This window comes from Mustela nigripes, chromosome 6 (assembly GCF_022355385.1).
Source record: "Mustela nigripes isolate SB6536 chromosome 6, MUSNIG.SB6536, whole genome shotgun sequence".
NCBI classification, from domain to species: Eukaryota; Metazoa; Chordata; class Mammalia; order Carnivora; family Mustelidae; genus Mustela; species Mustela nigripes.
In genome coordinates this window covers 123,350,512-123,363,433 of record NC_081562.1, presented here as the reverse complement: position 1 = coordinate 123,363,433, position 12,922 = coordinate 123,350,512, and the positions used below count along the sequence as shown (strand labels likewise).

General features: G+C 37.2%; 1 protein-coding gene across 1 annotated transcript in view; it reads left to right on the top strand.

Moving 5' to 3' along the window:
- Positions 1-12,468, top strand: part of LOC132020411 (ankyrin repeat domain-containing protein 26-like) — a 29,879-nt gene extending 17,411 nt beyond the window's left edge. The window contains exon 6 of the mRNA XM_059404557.1: positions 12,394-12,468. Coding sequence (XP_059260540.1) covers positions 12,394-12,468 — 75 coding nt within the window. The remainder of the gene's footprint in view (positions 1-12,393) is intronic.
- Positions 12,469-12,922: the final 454 nt, after the last annotated feature.

Below are 12,922 nucleotides of genomic sequence, written 5' to 3'. Positions count from 1 at the left end.
TAACATACATATTCAAAGAGTACCACCATCAATTTTAGAACATTTTGTCACCCTAAAAAGAAACTTGTATCTTTTACCTGTTTCCCTATGCTAGTTTCCCCTTCCCTACTCTTGTTAGCCCTTGGGAACCACTACTCTACTCTCTGTCTCTATAGATTTGCCTATTTTGGAAATTTCACGTCAATGGAATCACACAATGTGTGGTCCTTTGTGACTACCTTCTTTCATTTAGCATAATGTTTTCATTTCATTTCATTTCATTTCAATACCTATTTTGTAGCATGTGTCAGTACTTTTTTATTTCTTTTTATTGCCGAATAGTATCCCACTGTATGGACGTGCCGCATTTTATTTATTACTTATTAGTTGGTGGACCTTTGTGTTTGTTTGTTTTTTAAGATTTTATTATTTATTTATTTGACAGAGACAGAGAGAGAGGGAACACAAGCAGGGGGAGTGGGAGAGAAAGAAGCAGGCTTGTTGATGAGTAGGGAGCCTGACACAGGACTTGATCTCAGGACTAGGATCATGACTTGAGCTGAAGGCAGACGCTTCATGACTGAGCCATCCAGCCACCCTGGGTTATTTTGGTTTTTAGTTATTGTTGATAATGTCATTGTGGACACACATGTACAAGTTTTTATGTGAACATGTTTTCATTTCTCTTGCATATATACTTATAAATGGAATTGCGGGGTCATATGGTAGCTCTCTAACCCCCCCCTTTTTAACCCTAACACTGTTTTCCAACATGGCTGCACCATTTTACATTTTCATTAGCAGTGTTTGATGGTTCTCATTTTTCCTTTTTTTTTGGGCCAATATTTGTTGTTATCTGTTGTTTTTATTATAGTCATTCTAGTGGATGTGAAATGGCATTTTGTGGGGTTTTATTTGTTCATTTGTTTCAAGATTTATTTAAATTTTAGTTAGGTAACATATTGGTGTCAGGAGTAGCATTCAGTGATTGATCACTTACATACAACACCCAGTGCTCATCACAAGTGCCCGCCTTAATCCCCATCATTCATCTAGCCTACCCCCTACCCACCTACACTACAACACTGTTTTTTCTCTTTAGTTACGAATTTTTTATGGTTTGCTCCCTTTCTCTTTTCTCCCCCTTCCCTATGTTCATCTGTTTGTTTCTTAAAGTCCACAGATGAGTAAAATCTTATGGTATTTGTTTTTCTCTGACTGACTTGTTTAGTTAGGTATCATATACTTGATGAGTTCCATCAATCTTGTGGTTTTGATTTGCATTTTCCTTAAAACTAATGATGTTGAGGGGTGGCTGGGTGGCTCAATTGGTTAAGTATCTGACTTTAGCTCAGGTCGTGATCCCAGGGTCCTAGCATCAAGCCCTTTACTAGGCTCCCTGCTCAGCTGGGGGCCTGCTTCTCCCTCGCCCTCTCCCTCTGCATCTCCCCCTGCTTGTGTTCTCTTTCTCTGTCAAATAAATAAAATGTTTAAAAACAAACAAACAAACAGAAACTTAATTATGTTGAGCATCTCATCTTTCTATGTGTGTAATTATCCATTTCTATATCTTCCTTAAAGAATGAATCAATTATTTTGCCTGTTTGTTTATTGGATTGTCTTTTCATTATTGTAAGAGTTATTTACATGTCCTATATACAGATCCCCTATCAGATATAAGATTTTCAAATCTTTTATTTAGTAGCTTGCCTTTTCACTTTATTGATGGTGATGTTTGAAGCAAAGATGTTTTTAATTTTGATGAAATATACTTAATCTTTTTTTGTCTTTTGGTGTCATATCTAAGAAACTGTTGCCAAAGCCAGTCACAAATGATACAACTATGTTTTTTTCTAAGAGTTTTATAGTTTTAGCTATTATGTTTTGAGTTAATTTTGTATATATGCTATGAGGTAGAGGTCTAATTTTATTACTTTGCATGTGGATATCCATTTGTCCCAGTACCATTTGTTAAAAAGACTATTTTTATTCCATGTAATTGTTTTATACCCTCATTGAATGTCAGTTCACCATAATGTAGCAATTTCTCTTTAGATTGCCAATTCTAATGCATTGATCTATATGTCTATCCGTATGTCACTGTCTAAACAAATTTTATGAGACATCTCCCCTAGTTGTCTTGCAAATTACCACTTATAAAATAATAAAAAAGTCACTGTAGTGGAACTTAACTTTACCTCTGTAGACATTTTTTCTTCTTAAAAAGGAGACTTTTACCAACTTATGCCTTGCTGACTCCATGATCTGATGAGGAGTTAGGCTCAGAAAGATAGAGTCCTGTTTCTTTTCTCCATTCATATCTTTAGTCTCTCACTCAGTGCCTCCCATAACCATTTTCATCAAATCTTGGTTGTAGGATCTGCTCTCTACTATTTACTTTATTATGTTTTATGAACTTGTTATAAAGTGTAGACTTATCCATACATTTCACCATCTAGGGAGGAAAAGATGAACACTGGGCCTTCAGCTTTCCTGTTTTGAAATCTTGCTAATCCAAAATTACAACTCACAATTAGATACTCTTTTAACCTGGTTCTTGTGTATAACACTGGTGTTGATCCTGTTCTTGGCAGAGATCCTACATTCTCAGAAAACACAGTTGTTTTTATCTGTCTTCTTTTAGTTTAAATAGAAAGATATGTACTTTAATAGCTCAGTATGTAATTAATGGAATAAACATTTATTACATTATTTCAAGAATACAGCTGTAAATTATCAGGTTTTATTTAATGGAGTTATCTGAGACAAATAGTAGGTAAGCAGTTTGAATTCCAAAAAAAAAAATTTTTTTCAAAGCCTATTTGTATGATATGGGAAAGCTCTGTGGCACAACATAAAGATGAGATGGTCTTACTTAACTCCCCACATAAACAAGGTTGGAGTAAGATAAAGGAGAAGTTATATTCAATTTAAATAGTGCCAAAGGACAGTACCTTTGGTTTTCTACTGAAAAGATTAAAAATGATTTCATAATATTCTCTTTATTTCCTCACTGATGAAAGTAGAATAATGATTGAGTATTGGATTGATTAAAAAATACTCAAAGCTGCCTATTTCTTTTAGAATTTCAGTTAATGGAGATCAGGTAAAAGGTCAAATTTTGGTAGTTTTTCTAGTATTTCAGCTATTATAGTTCAAATCATATTGTCTCTCTGCTTGTGAGTTTTTCTTTTCCCCTAACTTGAGGGGAAAGTCTGTAAAGGTGTTCCTGCCAGTTGTAATAATTTGAAATTGAAGGGAATCTTAGAAAAATATCTTAAGAGAAAGGAAGATGGTGGCAGAGTAAGAGGAGCCTAGGTTCACCTAATCCCTGAAGACTAATAGAAGAAAGTCCACTAATAGAGAGAAGAGGCCACATCAAAGAAGGTAGAAAGTACAGAGATGTGGTTTAGGAGAGAAACAGATCCTGGTTGCTGCAGAGGAGAGGGAGTCGTCATGGAGAAGGGCAGGAGCGAGACATGGGACTGCACAAAGAGGTTTCCCTGTAGCCACTGGCTTGGGAAGTGAGAGGAGCTTAATTTCACGAGTTCTTACAATTAGGAGGGCTTAAAACCTGGAATTCTAAAGGTCATTTGTCTTGGCTGGGATAGAGCCTGTATAGGCACTGTGCTGCTCTTGGAGAGAAGGCAGGCAAACAGCAGGGAGCATACAGCAAGGAAATGGTGATCTGAACAGTGTCTGGGGTATACAGTAGGGAAATTACTCACTCTTCTCAGAGCATTTCCCTGAGAGTCAGTGTTCACAGAGATCCCTCTCTAGGAACAAAGGAACCAGCTGGTACCTCAGCACAAGTTTACAGAGCCATCTGTGGGAAGTAGTGCAGCTCGGACACTGGCTGCCTAATCTGCCGAGCACCATCCCCTTGCACTCCAGTGGAACTGCCCTGCTCAGTCATTCTTGCTTCAGTTACACCACAGCAGGCCTTTCCCCGAGTAAATCAGCACAAGCCCCTGTCACACCACATCTGACCAGATTCAGGAGGGCCTCAGTTACAGTGGAGGCAGTGACAGGTCTCATTTCACAAGCACACCAGAGCACACCTAGTTAAAAGTAGCTACATTCAGGTCCAGGTATCAAACACTGCCCACAGCAGTGAGGGAGAGCCTCTGCAGATGTCTGGCCTGAAGGATAGAGCAGCCAGAACACAACAGCAGAGTGCATGCTGCACACACTAGAGATACTCCCCTAAGCATGAGACCCTGCGTGCTACATGACGTCTTTTTTCATAAGTCCATTACTTTGGGGAGCAGGTGACATAACTGGCTTTTCTAACACAGAGAAGCTGGTAGATACTTAGATAAAATGAGAAAACAGAGGAATTTATCTCAAGTGAAAGAACAGGATAAGGCCACGGGTCCAGAGATTGAAGTGAGACAGATGTAAATATCATGCCTGATGGAGGATTTAAAGCAGTGACCATACGGATACTCTCTGGACGTGAGAAAAGAATGGACAACATCAATGAGACCCTTAAAGACCCTAAGAAAGAATCAGAGATGAAGAGTGGAATAAATGAGATAAACACACCTAATGAACAATGAACAGCAGGCTGGAAAAAACAGAGGAACAAATTAACCACTAAGAAGTCAAAGGAATGGAAAGCAATGAAGCCAAAGAAGGGGGAGAAAGAAGAATTATGCAAAATGAGACCAGACCTAGGGAACTCAGCGACTCCATCAAATGTAATAACATTCATGTTATAGGAATCCCAGTAGAAGATGAGAGAAAAAAGGTGTAAGAAAATTTATTTCAAGAAATAATAGCAGAAAACTTCCCTAATCTAGGGAAGGCAACAGACATCAAGATCCAGGAGACACAGAAAACTATCAAAATCAACAAAAGTAGGCCAACACCAAGACCTATTGTAATTGAATTTGCAAAATATGCTGATAAAGAAAACATGTTAAAAGCAGGAAAGCAAATCAGTAACTTCCAGGGGAAACCCCTTAAGGCTAGTGGGAACTTTTTCAGCAGAAACTTTGCAAGCCAGAAGGGAGTGGTATTATCTATTCAACGTGGTGAATGGGAAAAATCTGGAGCCAAGAATACTCTCTCCAGCAAGCCTATTACTCAGAATAGGAAAGAGAGAGTTTCCCAGATAAAAACTAAAGGAGTTTGTGACTACTAAACTAGCCCCACAAGAAATATTAAAGAGGACTCTTTGAGTGGAAAGAAGAGACCAAAAGTAACAATATAAAGGCAGGAAACCCAAAAGTAACAAAAATGAACATTTATATAAAAAATAAATTAAGGAACTCAGGAAAAAAGGATATAAAAGTATAATACCTTACCTAAAGCATGGGGAGAAGAAGAGAAAAGAATGGGGTCAAACTTAAATGACCAGGAGCTTAATATAGACTGCTATATGCAGAAGAGGTTATATACAAATTATATATCAAAACCCACTAATAGTGGTGTCTGTGTGGCTTAGTTGGTTAAGCATCTGACTTGATTTCAGCTCAGGTCATAATCTCAGGGTTGTGAGATTGAGCCCTGCACTGCACTCTATTCCAGTCATGGAGTCTGCTTAAGATTCTCTTTCCTTCTCCCCACTCCGCTTGTGCCCTCTCTAAAAAGAAAACAAAACCTTCGATAAATACTCAAAGAGGAGAAAGAAATCCAAATATATCACTAAAGAAAACCAGTGAAACATCAAAGACACAAAAAATGATCAGAGACAATCTCCAGAAACAACCACAAAGCAAGCAGTAAAATGATAAATACATATCTATCAATAATTACTTTAGACCTGGGGTAAGTGGTCCAATCAAAAGACATAGGATGTCAGAGTGGATTAAGAAAAAAAGAATAAAGCAAATCTCAACCGGTATCAAAAGATTGGGATCATTCCCTGCATATTTTCAGACCACAATGCCCTGAAGCTAGAACTCAATCACAAGAGGAAATTTGGAAAGAACCCAAATACATGGAGACTAAACAGCATCCTTCTAAAGAATGAATGAGTCTAACAGGAAACTGAAGAAGAATTGATAAAATTCATGGAAACAAATGATAATGAAAACACAGTGGTTTAAAATCTGTGGGACACAGCAAAGGCAGTCCTAAGAGGAAAATGTATAGCAATACAAGCCTTTCTCAAGAAACAAGAAGGTTCTCAAACATACAACCTAACCTTACACCTAAAGGAGCTGGAGAAAGAACAAGAAAGAAAGCCTAAACCCAGCAGGAGAAGAGAAATCATAAAGATCAGAGCAGAAATCAATGAAATAAAAGCTAAAAAAGCAATAGAACAAATCAACGAAGCTAGGAGCTGATTCTTTGAAAGAATTAATAAGATTGATAAGCCCCTGGCCAACTTATCAAAAAGAAAAGAGAAAGGACCCAAATAATAAAATCATGAATGAAAGAGGAGAGATTACAACCAACACCAAAGAAATACAAACAATTATAAGAACATACTATGAGCAACTTTACGCCAACAAATTTGACAATCAGGAAGAAATGGATACATTCCTAGAGACATATAAACTACCACAATTGAACCAGGAATAAATAGATAACCTGAACAGACTCATAACCAGTAAGGAGATTGAAAGTCCTCAAAAATCTCCAAATAAGCAAAAGCCCAGGGCCAGACGGCTTCCCAGGGGAATTTTATCAAACATTTAAAGAAGAATTAATTTCAATTCTCCTGAAACTGTTCCAAAAAATAGAAATGGAAGGAAACTTCCAAACTCATTTTATGAGGCCATCATCACCTTGATCCCAAAACGAGACAAGGATCCCATCAAAAAGGGAGCTAAAGACCAATATCCTTGATGAACACAGATGCGAAAATTCTCCCCAAAATACTAGCCAATAGGATCCAACAGTACATTGAAAGGATTATTCACCACGACCAAGTGGGATTTATTCCATGGCTCCAAGGTTGGTTCAACATCTGCAAATCAATGTGATATCATACATTAATAAAAGAAAGAACAAGAACCATACAATACTCTAAATAGATGCTGAAAAAGCATTTGACAAAGTACAGCATCCCTTCCTGATCAAAACTCATCAAAGTGTAGGGATCGAGGGCGCATACCTCAATATTATCAAAGCCATCTATGAAAAACCCACCGCAAATATCATCCTCAATGGAGAAAAACTGAAAGCTTTTCTGCTCAGATCAGGAACATGGCAGGGATGTCCGTTATCACCACTGCTATTCAACATAGTACTAGAAGTCTTCCTCAGCAGTCAGAACAAAAAGAAATTAAAGGCATCCAAATCGGCAAAGAAGAGGTCAAACTATCAGTCTTTGCAGATGATATGATACTATATGTGGAAAACCCAAAAGACTCCACTCCAAAACTGCTAGAGCTTGTACCGGAATTCAGGTAAGTGTCAGGATATAAAAATAAATGCACAGAAATCAGTTGCATTTCTTTACACCAACAACAAGACAGAAGAAAAAGAAATTAAGGAGTCAATCCTATTTACAATTACACCCCAAACCATAAGATACCTCGGAATAATCCTAACCAAAGAGGTAAGGAATCTATACTCAGAAAACTATAAAGTACTCATGAAAGAAATTGAGGAAGTCACAAAGAAATGGAAAAATGTTCCATGCTCATGGATTGGAAGAATAAATACTGTGAAAATGTCTATGCTACCTCAATCTACACATTTAATGCAATCCCTATCAAAATCCCAACCATTTTTTTTCAAAGAAATGGAACAAATAATCCTAAAATTTTTATGGAACCAGAAAAGACCTTGAATAGCCAATGGAATATTGAAAAAGAAAGCTAACGTTGGTGGCATCACATTTCCAGACTTCAAGCTCTATTACAAAGCTGTCATCATCAAGACAGCATGGTACTGGCACAAAAACAGACACATAATCAATGGAACAGAATAGAGAGCCCAGAAATAGACCCTCAACTCTATGGTCAACTAGTCTTCGACAAAGCAGGAAGGAATGTCCAATAGAAAAAAGACAGCCTCTTCAAAAAATGGTGTTGGGAAAATTGGACAGCCACATATAGAAAAATGAAACTGGACCATTTCCTTGCACCGCAGACTAAAATAGACTCAAAATGGATGAAGGACCTCAGTGTGAAAAAGGAATCTATCAAAATCCTTGAGGAGAACAGAGGCAGCAACCTCTTTGACCTCAGCTGCAGCAACTTCTTCCTAGGAACATCGCCAAAGGCAAGGGAAGCAAGGGCAAAAATGAACTACTAGAACTTCATCAAGATCAAAAGCTTTTGCACAGCAAAAGGAAACAGTTAACAAAACCAAAAAACAACTGATAGAATGGGAGAAAATATTTGTAAACGACATATCAGATAAAGGGCTATATCCCAAATCTATAAAGGGCTCAGCAAACTCAACACCCAAAGAATGAACAATCCAATCAAGAAATGGGCAGAGGACATGAACAGATGTTTCTGCAAAGAGGACATCCAGATGGCCAACAGACACATGAAAAAGTGCTCCACATCACTCAATGTCAGGGAAATACAAATCAAAACCGGAAAGACATACCACCTCACACCAGTCAAAATTGCTAAAATTAACAAGTCAGGAAATGACAGATGCTGGCAAGGATGTGGAGAAAGGGGAACCCTCCTACACTGTTGGACTGAAAGTTGGAGCAACTACTCTGGAAAATAGCATGAGGTTCCTCAAAAAGCTGAAAATAGAGCTACCCTATGACCCAGCAATTGCACTACTGCATATTTACCCTAAAGACACAAATGTAGTGATCCGAAGGTACACGTGCACCCGAATGTTTATAGCAGCAATGTCCAGAATAGCCAAACTATGGAAAGAACCTAGATGTCCATCAACAGATGAATGGATGAAGAAGATATTAGATATTATGTATGTATATATATATATATATATATATATATAAATAATGTATGTATATATATGTATGTATGTATATATGTATATATATGTATGTATGTATATGTATGTATATATATATATATATATATGTACATACATACATACACACACACTATGGAGCCATCAAAAGAAATGAAATCTTGCCATTTGTGACGACATGGATGGAACTAGAGGGTATTATGCTTAGTGAAATAAGTCAATTGAAGACAACTATCTTATGATCTCCCTAATATGAGGAAGTGGAGATGCAACGTGGGGAGTTTGGGAGGTAGGAAAAGAATATATGAAAGAAGATAGGATCAGGAGGGAGACAAAGCATAAGAGACTCTTAATCTCACAAAACAACTGAGGGTTGCTGGTGGGAGGGGGCTCAGGAGAGGGTGGTGGGGTTATGGACATTGGGGAGGGTATGTGCTATGGTGAATGCTGTGAAATGTGTAAACCTGGCAATTCACAGACCTGTACCCCTGGGGATAAAAATACACTATATGTTTACAAAAAATTAAAAAATCAATTGAAAAGAAGAAATAAATAAATAAATAAAATTAAAATAAATAAAAATAAAAATGATTTTAAAAGAAGAAGAAGAAAAAACAAGACCCATCTATAAGCCACTAGCAAGAGTTTTATTTTTGTCATAAGGACACCTGCAGATTGAATGTCAGGGGATGGAAAAACATGTATCATGCAAATGGATATCAAAAGAGCCAGAATAGTAATACTTATATTGGACAAAATAGAGTCTAAAAGAAAGAGTGTCATAAGAGACAAGGGCACTATATCATAATAAAGAGGACAATCTGACTGGAAGAAGAGCTATCAATTGTAAATATTTATGCACCCAACGTGGGATCACCCAAGTTCATAACACAATTAATTAATGACTAACATAAAAGAACTAATTGATAATAATATAATACTAGGGTGCTTTATTTTTATTATATATGTTTTAAATGAAATTCATTGCTTTTATTCCTAATTGCAAAAGTATCCATGAAGACAATGTACAATTTGGATATTTTAGGAAGGAATAGAAATAATCAATAGTTGGGTACTTTAACATACCACTTATATCAATGGACAGATCAGAAAGCCAAGGAAACAGTGGCTCTATACTGGACTAGATGGACTAAAGAGATATATTAAAAATATTCCATCCTTAAACAACAGAATCCACATTCTGGAACATTCTGTAGAATAGATCACATATTGGGCCATAAAGCAATTCTCTATTTTTTAAAAATTTAATTTAATTTTTTTAAGTGTTCTAAAATTCATTGTTTATGCACCACAGCCAGTGCTCCATGCAATAGGTGTCCTCCATAATACCCACAAAACCGATCTTAATAATACAAGAAGACAATACAATACAATACAAGAAGATTGAAGTCATACCGTGCACCTTTTCTAATCACAGTACTATTAAATTAGAAGTCAGCCACAAGAAACAATCTGAAAGACCATAAATACATGTTGTTTAAGTAACAGTCTACTAAACAATGAATGGACCAATGAGGAAATAAAAGAATAAATTTAAAAATACATGGAAGCAAATGAAAATGAAAACACAATTGCCCAAACTTTTGAGACACAGTAAAAATGGTTCTAAGAGGGAGGTATGTAGCAATACAGGCCTACCTCAAGAAACAAGAAAAATCTACAACAACTTATCCTTCACCTAATGAAGCTAGAAAAAGAACAACAAATGAAGCCTAAAGTCAGTGGAAGGAAGGAGATAATAAAAATTAGAGCAGAAGTAGGGGTACCTGGTAGCTCATTTGGTTAAGCAGCAGACTCTTGATTTCAGCTCAGGTCATGATCTCAGAGTCCTGGGATTGAGCCCTGCTTCTCGCTCTGTACTCAGCGGGGAGTTTACTTGAGGATTCTCTCACACCCTCTCCATTTGACCCTCTCCCCACTCTCTCTCTCAAATAAATCTTTTTAAAAATCAGAGCAGAAATAAACACTATAGAAACTTTAAAAAGATAAACATAGAAGAGATCAATGAAACCAGGAGATGGTTCTTTGAAAAAATTAATAAAACCGGTAAGGCTTTAGCCAGAGTTACCAGAAAGAAGAGAAAAGGGACCCAAATAAAATCACAGATGAGAGAGGAGAAATAACCAACACCACAGAAATGCAGACAATTATAAAAGAATATTATGAACAACTATATGTCAACAATTTGGACAATGTAGAAGAAATGGATAAATTCGTAGAAACATATAAATTACCAAAACTGAACAAGAATAGAAAATTTGAACAGACTGATAAGCAGCAAAGAAATTGAATCATTAATCAAAAAACTATGAACAAACACAAGTCTAGGACCAGAGGCAAATTCTACTGAGCATTTAAAGGAAGAGTTAGTACCTATTCTTAAACTATTCCAAAAAACAGAAAAGGAAGGAAAAACTCCAAATTCATGCTATGAGGCCAGTATTACCTGACACCAAAACGAAACAGACACCACAAAAAGAACTCTAAGCCAGTATCTTTGGTGAACATGGATGCAAAAATCCTCAATAAAATACTTGCAAACTGAATCCAACAATACCTTAAAAAAAATCATCACCATGATCAAATGGGATTTATTCCTAGGTTATGGGGGTGTTTTAATATCTGCAAATCAATCATTGTGATACACCAAATTAATAAAAGGAGAATCACCTGATCATTTCAAAAGATGTAGGAAAAGCATGTGAGGGGCACCTGGGTGGCTCAGTGGCTTAAATCCTCTGCCTTTGGCACAGGTCGTGATTCCGGCGTCCTGGAATCTAGCCCCGCATTGGGCTCTCTGCTCGGTGGGGAGCCTGCTTTTTCCTCTCTCTCTCTGCCTGCCTCTTTTCCTACTTGTGATCTCTGTCTGTCAAATAAATAAATAAAATCTTAAAAAAAAAAAACGCATTTGACAGAGTGCAACATCCATTCATGATAAAAACCCTCAACAAAGTAGGTTTAGAAGGAACATACTTCAACATAATAAAGGTCATATATAAAAAAATGCACAGGTAAAGACATCCCAAATGGGGGGAAATGGAAAGAAAATCTCATTAGATCTTGCTTCTAGTTATGGGCTTCTTCTCATTAGCACTGTTTGTTATTATTAAATTAATCTTAGGGGCACCTGGGTGACTCAGATGGTTAAGTGGCTCAGGTCATGATCTCCAGGTCCTGGGATCGAGTCCCATGTCAGGCTCCCAGCTCAGCAGGGAGTCTGCTTCTCCCTCTCCTCTGCCTCTCTGCCTGCTTGTGCTCTGTCTCTCTGTATCTCTCCCAAATGAATAAATTTTTAAAATAAAAATAATCATAACATTTATTACTTCCCACTTTAATGGAGACCAATTTCTAATATATAAATTATGTGTCTTTTTAACTCTTTCTGTCATCCATTTTTGTTTATATTTTTGTTTTTTTCTTAACAAACTCCCCAAAGTTTAGTGGCTTAAATAAATAACATTTATTTTCTTCACAAACCTACTGTTAGGAAAAGTATGGCTAGGACAGCTTGTTCTCTTCCCCTAGCTTCAGGTGGGGCAGCTGAAAGGCTTGGGGCTGGAACTGTTTGAAGATTTGTTCACTCACATCTGGTGGTGTTGATGCTGGCTATTGGTGCTGGACTATAGCTGGGACAGGCAGCTGAAACACTTATACTGGCACACCTAGACTCTTTGTGGCCTGAACTTTGAAGATGGGGGGCTCAATTCCAAGAAAGCTGCCTGAGCTGCAGAGCAAGGAGGAAGCTCTGTTGTCTTTTGTAACCTAGCCTTGGAATACACAGAGCATCACATTCACCATATTCTGTTAGGAGAAAGTCACAAAGGTAGGCCCATGGTCTTTTTTTAAAAAATGGAATGAATATTTAAAAACCTATTGACACATTTTAAAAGCAGCATGATTTACCCACCGGCCACAATTTTTTGTATTCCTCCCACATGAAAAATACACTCACCTCCCCGCCATACCCCCCACAAATCTCAGTTCTCCTGGCATTGGGTTAGGGCTTGAGTCCAAGATCTTACCATCTTAATCAGGTACAGCAGGAATAAGGTGT